The sequence below is a fragment of the Scleropages formosus genome, chromosome 18, assembly GCF_900964775.1.
Source record: "Scleropages formosus chromosome 18, fSclFor1.1, whole genome shotgun sequence".
In the NCBI taxonomy this organism is placed as follows: domain Eukaryota; kingdom Metazoa; phylum Chordata; class Actinopteri; order Osteoglossiformes; family Osteoglossidae; genus Scleropages; species Scleropages formosus.
Window position 1 is genome coordinate 4,017,763 of NC_041823.1, and position 12,928 is coordinate 4,030,690.

Here is a 12,928-nt window from a genome sequence, read left to right on the forward strand (position 1 = left end):
ATAAAAGATACTTCTGACAGCAATTTATTATTTCCATTCCGTAAAACGTTACAGGTAAAAAACATCACCCGTCACCGGTGGATGGAAGCCCTTTGATTTTTTTAAATCTCATCCTTTTCGCTGTTTTTTTTTTCCCACGAGAGAAATATCCGTAGCTTTGAGCGTGCGGCAACCGGCTTGTAAATTAAAAGCACGTCACTGCCAAGCCCCGAACAATCGTCCTGTCCTTCCTCGCGAGCCGAGCTGTGGGCGAAGGGGGCGCTTTCGTCTTAAAGTGTAATTCATGTCGGGACCCCCGCTGCCGCCCTCTCGCACTTGTCCGCTGGCCCTCATCCTCTGGGAGCATAATGCCTTTCACAGAGGTGCAGGGGGGCTCAGGTCGGGGGTTGGAAATTTCCTTGGAGCGTGGAACTCACCTGGATATTCGTTCTTGTCCACGTCGGATCCCCCCCTGAGGGTGAAGCCAAAGCCTGCTGGCGTGGACTGGGACGCCCAAGGTCCCTCCAGTACTTGGGAGGCCTGCGGCTTGAGTCCATCGCTGCGGCCGTTGTAGATGAAGACGCGGCCCCTACGGTCCTCCCCTGCGAAGGGAGCCCCCACGGCAATGTCTGGGGCGGGGGGGCACATAAAGCACATCAGCACCTTCGGCATGACCCAGAGACCACCTATGAGGCTGCTGCCGGAAAAATTAACAGGAACAGAAGCGATCGCGGACCCGAGGTGCTAATTCGCGCCACACTCCTGGTGGCTGTGCACAGGAGCGCTGGGAAACAGCCAGAAACGGTGAAATCACCGAGGAGCCGCGGTCACTTAAGGTCGCTGAAACCAGCTGTTGTCGAAACGCGTTGCCGTCAGACCGAAGTGCGTCCTCCCCTCGACGTGGCGCTCGCCCCCGCCGAAGCGATTCAACCCGGTCCTGTTTAGAGGAACCCGGGGACCGTTGGGGGATCATCGGAACCCTGTAAAATCAGACGAAGACCGCCAGAGCCACGTTCACTCGGCAAGGGGGACCTCTCTCGGGCCGGTCGGCTGTCCAACGACACAGCCCAGATTTTCCAAACGCCGTATGACTGCACGAACTCGTACCGGCGCGCGCGTTGTTTAAATAGCTCGCTCCCCTTGGGGACCCTTGAAAATGTGTTCTCTATTACTGAGGAGCAGCGGTAAGGAAAAATCTCCAAATAGCTGTCACTGTCATACAGGAAGACCATCTAAAAGAAGCATATTCTCCATGCTGGATATTTACATTATTATTCCTGCTTTCTTGACACCAACGGTAACTTGGTGAGGAGCGACGGTGAGTCTGCTCACATGCATAGCATCATGGGTATTACCCGTGCCCGTACCCTGCTTGCTAGGATGTCTGATGCTCTTAAAATGTATTCCAAGACTGAGATCATGCCGCAAATGTGGGTTTCAGTGGTAAAAAATATGGGGAGATAAGTAACATCATTAGCAGTCAGACGTTAAAATACTTAATGACATTTACAAAGTGAATGTGCAGTCTGGGCTCCGCAGCTATTGATTTCCCACCATTATCTGTCATTTTAGCAGAAAAAGCACGGTCCCCAGTGGAGCGCAGTGTTTGGCAATGTACGGGCGATGATATATAACGAGGGTTCTCCTCCCTCGTTCAGCACTAACAGCCAGAGCCGTCGCTGTCAGCGTTCCGCTGAAACTCAACTGGAAGAGACCGGACAAACAAGACTCAGGAGCTTTTCATCTTGCTGCCGTTTCCCAGTCCCGCGAGTCCTGGGAGAAAGTGTTCAAAATGCTCATATCTGGTCTTCTTCTTCTTCTTCTTCTTCTTCTTCTTCTTCTTCTTCTTCTGCTCCTTCTTTTGCCTTCCACAAGTTTACTAGTTGGCGTTCCTGTCGCTGACAAGGTTTTCACGGCGTGGAGTAGCTAGCCCCACGTCGACCCTCATCCTCTCTCAGCCGGGCTTGGGACTGTCCATGGCCGAGTTTCATATTTGGTCTACGATGACAATTTTTGCAAAACCTGAAAGCGAAACGGAAACAACGACGACCGTCTCTCAGGGGATCGGCAAACTGCCGAAACCGATTAGCGCGCGTTGCTGACTAGCGCACGTTAGCCTGCGGTGTTACTGTCGGGTGTTCACCTCCCGGTCCGCTGTTGTTCAGGAGTTCCACCCGTCCACCATTTGCTGGGATCACGGAGCTACAAGGGTCGTACCGAAAGTAACGTGCATCCGGGACTGACCAAGAAGGGCCTGTCGACAGCGAAAAGCCTTCGACGGGCCTTTAGCCGTCCGCTGACTGCTAGCGCCTGTGCAGGTGTCTCCACAGGCACGTTCTCCTCTTTCGTGAGGAAACGAAGCACAAAGCGCACGCAGTTAGACTTAATCCACGAACGGGGAGACGTTACAGTGAGCGAGGAAGGACTCGTGCTATGAATTGGAGCTCCATGGCGGCTCATTGCAGAGGAACGAGCGGCGGCGGCTATCTTTTCGGTGGAACTCAAGGCGTCTGGTGGAAGCTGATAGTCTAATGGTTTCACCTACTGCCTTTGGAACCAACGATTAAACATCTGAATCCCACCTCCAGTGGCAGTACCCTCGAGCAAGGTACTTACCCTAAATTGCCCCGGTAAAATTACCCAGCTGTAGAAATGGGTAAATAATTGTAAGCGTCTTGACACTGTATGTTGCTTTGGAGAAAAGCATCAGCTACATGGAAAGATTGCAGACATCTTGCGAGGGCGTTCCCCAGGTTTCGGCGAAGGATTTGCTCTCGCGGGAGGCAGCGAACACTTGCGTTTTACTGCCAGGTCAACGTACACGACGGCACTATTTAAAGCTACTTGATAAAAAAGAAATAGGAAAAACAGCTGGGCAAACTGCAAACGAGGAAAACAAACGCTCCCCAGCGAGGCGCCGGTCCGTTCTGACCGTTTTCCCTGCGTTTTGTGATTGTAAAAAATCACTTTGTTCGTCAAGACGAATTCCTTTTAATGATGAACGACTCAAATTGGTTTTTGTGTTTTATGACGGCACTGACAAGAACTGATTGTGGTGACAAAGGACATTCAGATGGTAATAATTTAAAAACCACTGGAATCCAGGAATAAAGTAAAAATGCACAGAAATGCAATAGATTTTTCGTTAATGTTAAGTTTACAAAAACGACGACATTTTTAGACCTCACCTCGGAGCTCATCAATCACAGTATCCACCCCCAAAGCCAAAGGCAGGGCAGAACGGCTACGAGGATGACGAGACGCAGGTCACCAAAGACGCTTTCGCAGGCAGAATGTGGAAATTCACGTTATTATGTTTACAGTTAAGTGAAAATAAGGCGGAGGGGTTATTTCTGACCCGTGGGGTTTGTTAAACACTACGTCTCCATCAGATGCATTAGTTTCATCAACCTTTTTTCTGTGTATGAATTTTTAAATAGAGCATCTGGATTTAAGACGTGGACACCATCGCTCTTCCAGATGTTGAGTAGCTCTTGAAACAATGTGTGAAATGAGAAGCAAAGGGTCAGGGTGAGCAGGGGTTCCTTCACACTCCATTAAGGAAACCGAATATGTGGGCGGTGTGTTTGGGTTTGGACTCCTCCACACCTGCTTCCTTGATGTCTTGCAAGCCAGGCTGCCAAAACTGGGCAAAACGGTCTACTAATGACTGTATTCGCTGACCATTTCGAATGTCGAACTCCTGGTTTCAGACATCAGCACTAACCGGCCGGGAGAAACCGCCTTGACCGAAATCGGGGACGCTCGTATCTATAAAACCATCTGCCTGGTAAAAATAGAGGCGTGGGGTTAGTCCCTCGGGCTGGTGAGTCCCTGGTGGAAATCACGGTTCCAGAGGATGTACAGCTGGTTAACAGGGGTGTAGTCAACTTCTACACATCCTAACTGAGGACTGGTCCTTTGATTTTGACCACTCAGCCATTCAACAGGATTTCCTCTTAGCCCAAAATAAAACAAAACAGAGGAACAAGTCAATCTACGAAAACCCTTGTAATAGTTTATGCCTTTGGACTTGAACTGCTGATACATGTACTGATTCTAATACTTCAGGGAGAAAGAAATAATAATAATAATAACTTGTAAAAAAATACACTGCTCTGTTAAAAGGTAAATAATGGTAATTTAAGTAACTGAACTCTGTAAGACACTTCAGAAAAACTGTTTAAATTTGAAATCTGCTCTTTTAATTGTATTTCAGTCATGTCAGTTAGACATGCATTAATCAAAGGCTGTGATTAGTTGATGAGCTGAGTTGTCAATGTGATAGGAAGAAGGAATCAGAGAATAATAATTTCTCTACGAGGCGACTATTCCACGTGGACTTTGTCGCTCTTGTGTCGACTGGCTGCTCTGACCCGATAACTCTGAATGGGAATTTTGTAGCCTGGAATGACCTACGGTATCAGACTGGTCGTGTAACGGGGAAAAAAATGCTGTAACACTGAATAATAAGCCTGTTGTAGAAAAAAGGTACATATTGTCACGAGCTGCGAGTTTCAGTTGTACGGGATTCCATTTATGAAGGCTGAGTGCACTTAGATGTGTACTTTCTGTATATAACTTTAGTCACAGTTATTAATTACAGAGAGAGACTATAATTTTAAGTGTGTTGGCACAAACTGCAACCCACCAGAGTAACTTCAGCGGGTTCAAATCCAAATGTTCCCAATCGCTCATCAGTGACATTAATGAGCATAACTCTGCACATTGACTTCAACAGGTCCTTATTTAACCATTAGCAAAATGGCAGGAGTCCAGAGAAAAAAGAATTCTACAGCTTATGGTCATACACTGCTGCCTACCATGAAATCCGTCCTGGTTCAGATCACCCAGGGAGGCCACGGAGCTGCCGAAGCGCCCAAACACGTCGGTCCCAGAGAGGACGATGGGCTCTGAGAAGAGAAGGTCTCCCTCCTGAAGGTACGCGTAGACACGGCCCAGCTCCCGGGGTTTGCTCTCCAGCTCCCGGTCCATGTAGAGGGGAGCGCCCACCAGAAGGTCATCCAAGCTGGTAGATGCAACATAGACACAATAGAGAGCTTGTATTCCAAAAATAACCTTATTTCTAACCTTCAGGATGAACTGCTAACATGCCTGGGGATAAACATCAACACATCAGACATAAACATGCCGAAGACTCTTCAAGAAGTTTTTCCCAGGATGTTTAGCTTGAATGAATTCTCTGTTCCTCGTCTGTTCAGAATTCTCCGTTTAATGGAAACAGGCCCAGCTATGAAGGAACCACCATGACATTCAGAGTCGCATCAAAGACGACCTCAAAACCAGTTAAGAAGTAAAAATGACTTCAGAGAGACAGGGATGTCATGACAATGTGGCGGCGGTTGGCCCCGGGGACAGACACTGGCAGTGGTGTACTTTGCGTTGGTTACCGCGGCTGCGCTATCCCGTTCACAGCCTCTTGGGTTGTTAGCGATCAAATGACATTGGCGAGGTTTCCAAAACACAAATTAAATCTTCGAATGGAAGCGGGGGGGGTTATTCTTTATGTAAAACAGCAGATCAAATTCCAGCGTTAAATTCACTTTTCATTTACTCTGTGGCATCAAGATGCTCTTCCCTGAGCCTCTTCCACAGGGTGAGTCTGGTTAAGGGTACCATCCCACCGGGGGTTTGGTCTTGCTTTCCACAGTCGCGGTCCATTTGCCTGCGTGGTCCTCAGAGCTTCTCTGCACCAGAAGGATCCCCAAAAACACCACCTTCCAAACCAGGCTTTTACCATTGCGTGTGGATCATTGTGTTGGAACCAAAATGCAAATTTTCTTTGTCTTCTTCTCCTGTCCAAAATTAACCACATTTGAGTTGGGCCAGCGATTTATTGGTTTGTCTGCTTCACACTGTGCTTTGGAAGCCCTGAAAGTTTTAACATAGCACAAGGTACCCAGTAGAGAAGAACAATGGAGCTTGTGTTTAGAACATTCCTGTTCAAGCCTCAACACAAGCTCTGCTGTTGTACCCTTGAGAAACATATCTCACCTACTGGCTGGATGTCTTGTATGGGGTACAAAGTGACATAGAGAAATCTGTGACTGAATGGCATTATTATTTTTTTATTTAGTGGAAGCACGCACACACACACACACACACACACACACACACACACACACACACACACACACTTTCTGAACCACTTGTCCCATACGGGGTCGCGGGGAACCGGAGCCTAACCCGGCAACACAGGGCGCAAGGCCGGAGGGGGAGGGGACACACCCAGGACGGGACGCCAGTCCACCGCAAGGCACCCCAAGCAGGACCTGAACCCCAGACCCACCGGAGAGCAGGACCCGGTCCAACACACTGCGCCACCGCGCCCCCTATTTAGTGGAAGCCATTCTTAAAATTGCCTTGCAGCAGCTCATTGGTGTCAGAAGTGTGATTATCACTTCTGGTACCTGTAACTTGTACACTTGTTGCACCCGTGACAAATGTTGGCACAGTGATCACCGAGCACGACGTAAAAACACAACTCACCCGTCCCCATTAAGGTCCGACACAGCGACCGTGTAGCCAAAATACGAGGCCATCTGGGAAACAACAGAAAGAGACAAGAATAAGTGGACAAAGGCTTTATAAGAGTTGAACTGTCCGTTACATGTACAAACGTGCATGAAATACACACCTGTTCTCCTGTGAAATTCTGAATGAAGGTTAAGTTGGTGGAATTTAGAACAGCCACCTGCATGAATAAAGAAATTGCGGTGTTTTAATTATAACAAATGGGTTGTATGAGTTATATGGGGGTTAGAGAGCAAATTCACACGCAGCGATGTGTACAGCTACGGCTTCCATCAAGATCACGGACCTTTCTGGGCATGTGGGGTTTCCCTCCTCCGCTATGTTCTGCACTCCAGCTATTGACATGACGGGGGGACCTAACACGGTAATAGGTCACGGCAGCAGCACAAACACGCTTGCATGAAGGAGGCGGGAAGTACAAACAGACATCACGTACGGGGGATTCGTCTGTCTGCAAAACCCCCCATCATACACTCCAAATCACAGCCATAAGGGAGCTGTGGCTGGGGGTGCCGGGAATTCCTTCACAAGACCTAAAATAACAACCATATGGGACGACCGGGAGGAAAGCGTCCACCTCCTAGCGGGGGGACACCCGATGATTTCAAGACATCGTGTCAAGAATCCCTCCCTTGTCTAGCCTTGGCAGGAGTAACCCGGGTTGACACGAACTCCCGGCCCCTAGGATAAGCACCCCGAGGTTTGGGTTTATCCTGGAACCAGCAGGCCAGCATGGAGCCACAACACCACAACCCAACCCCCACGCAATGCCATCGAGCCCCCAAGGGTCAATGCCCCCCACGCACGACAGGAAGCCGCTCTCTGTAGCGAGCCTTGTGGGAATCCCGCCGATGAGACGCTCGCCTCCCTCACCGACCGTTACCCTGTCATGCACGTTCCCGGGCCCTAAAGAGACGTCAACCAGGCAGCGGGGCAGCCAGACATCGGCCCGCGGGGGGTCCTCCTCCACCACCAATAGTGGCAGAGCTGTGGGGCAACTGTGAGGTTCAGGGGTCGCGACCAGGTGCTGGCATCTGGCTCAGTATCCAGGGGGAATCCTTGTGAAGGGTGGACGCTCATTACTTACGTAGCCGAAGTTCTGCGCACCCCTTGGCACCCCAGCGATGAGCTCTGCGCACAACGAAAGGAAAAAAGCACCTCAGCGTGAGACCGTTTAGAGCTCGACACCCAACACAACCAGGTTCGAATCCCACTGCTGCTGTAGAACGTTGATCAAGGCACTTACCTTGAACCGGCAGTAAAAATCACCCTGCTGAATAAATGGGGAGGTCATTGTAAGTATAACAGATGATGTCTGCTGCTGTTGCAGAGGATAAAGATGATGATGATAATGATGAGGGCGCAGGGCTGAAAAAGAGAGCGCGGACCACTCTGCGGTTCACCAACTGCGGTTAAGTAAACACGGGGGGATTTACAGCCAAGAAACCCCAGTTGTCAAAGGACTGCACTTGTGACCAAAAGGTTGCCAGTTCAAGTCCCAAGGGAAACCCCACCACTGAACCCTTGAGAAAGTTGCTTGACCTAAACCACTTCAGTAACATTGTTCAGCTCTCTAGATGCACGGGGTGCTGTTTTATTTGCTTTGGGAAGAAAAACTCTTTCTGAGACAACCATGGAACCAAGCGTCTATAAAGTATAACTGGCTCTTCCAGTGCTCATCCCACCCTGCTATGTAAATGTAAGAGAAGCAGGGTCAACGTTATGGTTCTTGCCCCCCGCGGCAAGAATCAGTGTGACACGTCCTAGACTTCTCTCTCTAAATTTATACTGGTAATCCAGCAGTGCAGCAGATGTTTGTCACGTTTTCTGAAAGAACTGGCGGAACTCCAAGGAGGGTCCAAAGCAGCTGGTCTCAAAGACCAATCAAGCCAATGAGAAGATGAACCCCACCAAAGGCATCAGGGCAATGGCTTGTTGTCCCACACGTGTCGAATATTTCAACACTTAATCATCCTGAAAATTAAACATTAATCGCTGATTTTTTGTTTTTCATCAAAACATCTTAATGTGACCCATGGAGGGAGAGAACTGAGCTGAACATCAGCGACCATCCTGAACGTGATGTGTGAGGTGCTCCGACGTTGAGTTTAGTTGGGTTCTCAAGGGTTCAAAAGGGTACGACAGCAGAATATTGGTCAGTCTCTCAGAGGGTTTTTTACACTGAATGATGTCAGTAAAGATGGTAAAAAAGTGTAGCTGTTTAAACGAATGGCATCGACAGACTGGGGACCACGTCCTCCACCACCGGACAACACTGGTGTCTGAGCAAAGAGTTCAGGAGATCCACTGTCTGGTGCTCACTGCAGAACCAGTTTATGTCACACTGGACTTTACCAGGGTTCAGTACAACAACTTCATTTCCTCCGTCCCTCAGAACTGCTGATTCCCTCCCACATTCAAGAAGGGTCTCGAATCCATCTCTTCCAGACCCAATTATCTCCTGGCAGCTCCGTAAATGAGTCCAACACCATCTGCTCTGATTATCTATGTATCTGCTGTCTGAATGTCACTTCTATAGGAGCTACTGGAGGGATGTGAACCAACAACATGGCGGTGTCAAACACACAAGCTTTGCGTCGACAATCCCGCATCTGTGTTCAAAGCTCTTTGTCAGCTGTTGGTGCACTTTTGTTTACTCTGAGTTGCACTTTTTGGAGAGAAATGTCTGATAAAGGAATGAGTGTAACTTAAACGAGCGTCACTTGTACGAATCCCTTGTGCTCACCTTGCTCCGAGTCACCCGTGAATTCTCCCACCGCCACAGAATAGCCTGCAGGAAACAAAAGCAGGGATCGTGAGCGGAGAATCTCAGCGAGTCGAGGGTGGAGGAGCGAAACAATTCTGGGTGGGTCTACAGAGTCAATAGTTTATATCTATTTGTTCCCTTAATCAACTTCAGTCTTGAAAATAAGTTCAGTTTTCAGTCTGATTTCAGTATCAATGTTAATATTGTATACATAATATATGTACATATATGTGTGTATATATACAGTATGTGTGTAGTCCAAATATTTTACCATACTATATGTTACCATGTATATGTATATATACACCACGTATATTTATTTATATACATATAATATTTATGTATACTGTATACATGTGTGGTATGGTGGCACAGCAAGTAATGCTGTTGGCTCCCAGTGTCTGCGTGGTGTGAGAGGACATGGGTTCAATCCCTGCTTGGACTGTGTGGAGTTTGCATGTTCTCCCCGTCTGTGTGGATTTCCTCCAGGTGCTCTGGTTTCCTCCCACACTCCAAAGACATGCTGTTCAGGTTCCCCCCATTGTGTGTGTGTGTGTTCCACTGATGTATGGATGAGCGACCCAGTGTAAGTAGTGTATCTAGCGGTGTAAGTCACCACGGTAAATAAGATGTGTGGACTGATAACACTACATAGTATCCATTGGAAGCTGCTTTGGAGAAAAGATTCTGTTAAGTAAATATGTACTCCAAATATGTTACAATGTAATAAATAACTATAGACAATAACATTTTGCTGATAAATTACTTATGAAACAGACTTTATTTTCCCTTCTTTATCTGTATGCACCTACATCTAAAACCAAAATTTTTTATTTACTAGCGGATACTTTTCTCCAAAGCAACTTACAATGTCAAGATAACAATTATCACAAGCTTACAGTTATTTACCCATTTATACAGCTAAGTATTTTTTTTTACTGGAAGTGAGGATTGAACCTGTGATTTTCAGAGCCCAAGACAGCAGCTGTAAGCACTACACTACCAGCTAATGCAATAAATCATTTCTTATCATATATGTGTATGTGAACCTTCATTAATCTGGAGACAGAAGGGTAACTGATGCCAGACCGATTCTCTCACAGGGGCGCCAGAACCGTAGCGCTGACCCAGAGAGGTCCAGAACACCACCCGCAGACGGATTCGAACCCGTCAGGCGCCACTCACCCAGGTAGCTGTCGTCGTGGCTGTCGGAGGCGGCCGCCGTCTGCTTCTCCCCGCTCACCTTCCTCAGGATGGCCTTCAGCGAGTAGCCGTTGAGGATTTCCGCCACGCCCGCCGTTATCACCTGACCTGCGGGGGGTGAAGAGAGCGGGGTCCGACCAGACGACCTCATGTGCAGTGACAGCCCCACCAAGCAGAACATGGGCCCACCTCCTGGGGGAGGGGTGGGGTAGGGGAGCAGTGTGCCGTGTAGACCACCGCTCTAGCAGGGCCTGTTCTCACCGTGACCGTGGAGGGAACATCTCATCACACCAGAAATAACCAACCCAGGGCGTCGCACAACTGGAAGAATTCCAAATAAAAATATAATATCTGCGCAAGAAAGTCAAGGTCCAATTAAACACGCAGAAAAGCGCTGGAACCTCGACCCTCTGAACCCCAGCGGTCGCGACGACCGCGTTCTTCACTATTAATAGCGGTCGTGTTTCACACTTGCTCATCAAGTCCACACTCACACACACCGAGAAAGAGTGTATGCTGGAAAAAAACTGGGCGGTTTGTGTCAAATGTGCTAATTATTATAATTATTTATTTATTAAACTGGTACTTTTGTCCAGTGTTGGTTTTGTACGCTAAGACACTTACACTGATTTACCCAGGTATAGAGCTGGGTAATTTTTACTGCATCCATTCAGGGTAAGAACCTTGATCAAGGGAACGATGACAGAAACGGGTATTCGAACCTCAGCCCACACTGTGTTCGACATGCTGCCACTTATGAATATGCTGTGGACGTACGTGAACACACCTCAGCCAAAGTGCGAACACAGCGAGTAACGCTCCGCTAAGGAGGACCTGTGGATGCCGGTACGAGAATCTCATCCCGGAGGGGTCGATCGAAGGAATGGCGAAGGGTTCTAAAAACAAGCTGAAGGAAGTCAAACTGGCTGAGAATCTCCCTCCTCCTTAACTCATCTGAAACACACACACACACACACACACACACACACACACACACACACACACACCCAAGAACAAGACCTGTGTGTGATTTATCTTTAAAACTGCTGAAGAGGAACCCAATGGTTACTGGTACAAGTCCTGCTGTAGTGTCCTGGATGATGATATTTACCCTACATTTAGCTGATGTGTTTCTCCAAAGCAGGGTGCGGTGGTGCAGTGGGTTGGACCACAGTCCTGCTCTCCAGTGGGAATTCAAACCTGCAACCTTTGGGTCTAAAGGCAGCAGCGCTAATCACTATGCTACCAGGTACTATCCTAAATCAGTATGGTAAAAACTCTCTTCTCCAAAGGCATAAGGTACGAGACAGGGTACAACTTGGACAGGATACCAGTCCATCACAGGTTCAACCCACCCACACACACACGCAAAGGGCAAATTAAAGTCACCGATTCAACTGAAACACTTGGAGTCGTTGGAGGGTGATAGGAAACCAGAGCAGATGGAGGAACCCCACACAAACATGGGTAGAAAGTCCACGCATACTGAACTAAGAAAATAATATTGCGACAGAAGACGTGTGATACTGATGTAATACTGAGATCGAGAAGTACTCGGACGCACAGGATGCTCCATGTCCTGTCTGTAGTTTCGTATCCACCCCACACACACCCCACAGGTACACTGGTGTTTGCCAAGATACCATGGCGGACCTTTCGAAAGCATGCTGCGATCTAGTAAACGATGTGAAATGCTGTATTGCTGCAATTACAGCAATATTGTGATAAATAAGTCCTTTAGGGAAGGCGTGTCGGGCACCGGGCTGCTCTGCACGCACACTGAGCGGAGGGCGGCGCTGTGACACACACGCTTCCTCTTTATTCCATCGCAAGCAATTCCATTAAGTGCATCTGGGACCGCGGGGCCCAAAATTATCGGCCCACTTTTGAATGTCCAATCTACTCGTTTTTCAAAATCGGGTTTTGTTGCGGGGGGTCAGCGTCCGTGGGAAGAAGAAGGGACCCGGCGTTTGGCCACCCTGCGCACATTCGTCATTGTCCTTTACGTTCAGATTAGTGAGTGTATGGGTTCTGTCTCACACACACACACACACACACACACACACACACGGAGATTCCCTGCTTCTCTGTCCCGTCTCTGTCCAGGTAGTACCCCCCCACACCCCAAAACTGCTGTCTTTGATGTTTCGATCCCCACAAAATTAAAGGTCCCTTCAAACACACCCCTCCCCCGCTGTGCCACATGCACTTACGGGTTTTATTATTTTCTTTATTTTTTCCCGAGTCCCTGTTTAAGGAATCTTACTCACGCTGCGGGCGGGACCGTGCGACTGCGCTCCATTTCACCCCGACACACTCATTAGGCCCTGGACAACCAGCCCGTCCTCACTTCCCGTCACACTGGGGTGGTGCGTGTGTGTGTGTGTGTGTGTGTGTGTGTGTGTGTGTGTGTGTGTGTGTGTG

The 12,928-nt window shown here is 48.4% G+C and overlaps 1 protein-coding gene across 1 annotated transcript in view; it reads right to left on the bottom strand.

Moving 5' to 3' along the window:
- Positions 1–12,928, bottom strand: part of itga8 (integrin, alpha 8) — a 63,488-nt gene that overhangs the window by 40,324 nt on the left and 10,236 nt on the right. The window contains exons 7-13 of the mRNA XM_029259959.1: positions 10,487–10,612; positions 9,281–9,325; positions 7,622–7,665; positions 6,638–6,694; positions 6,490–6,542; positions 4,803–5,008; positions 417–608 (exon numbers count right to left, since the gene is read on the bottom strand). Of these exons, the coding sequence (XP_029115792.1) occupies positions 417–608; positions 4,803–5,008; positions 6,490–6,542; positions 6,638–6,694; positions 7,622–7,665; positions 9,281–9,325; positions 10,487–10,612 (723 nt within the window). The remainder of the gene's footprint in view (positions 1–416; positions 609–4,802; positions 5,009–6,489; positions 6,543–6,637; positions 6,695–7,621; positions 7,666–9,280; positions 9,326–10,486; positions 10,613–12,928) is intronic.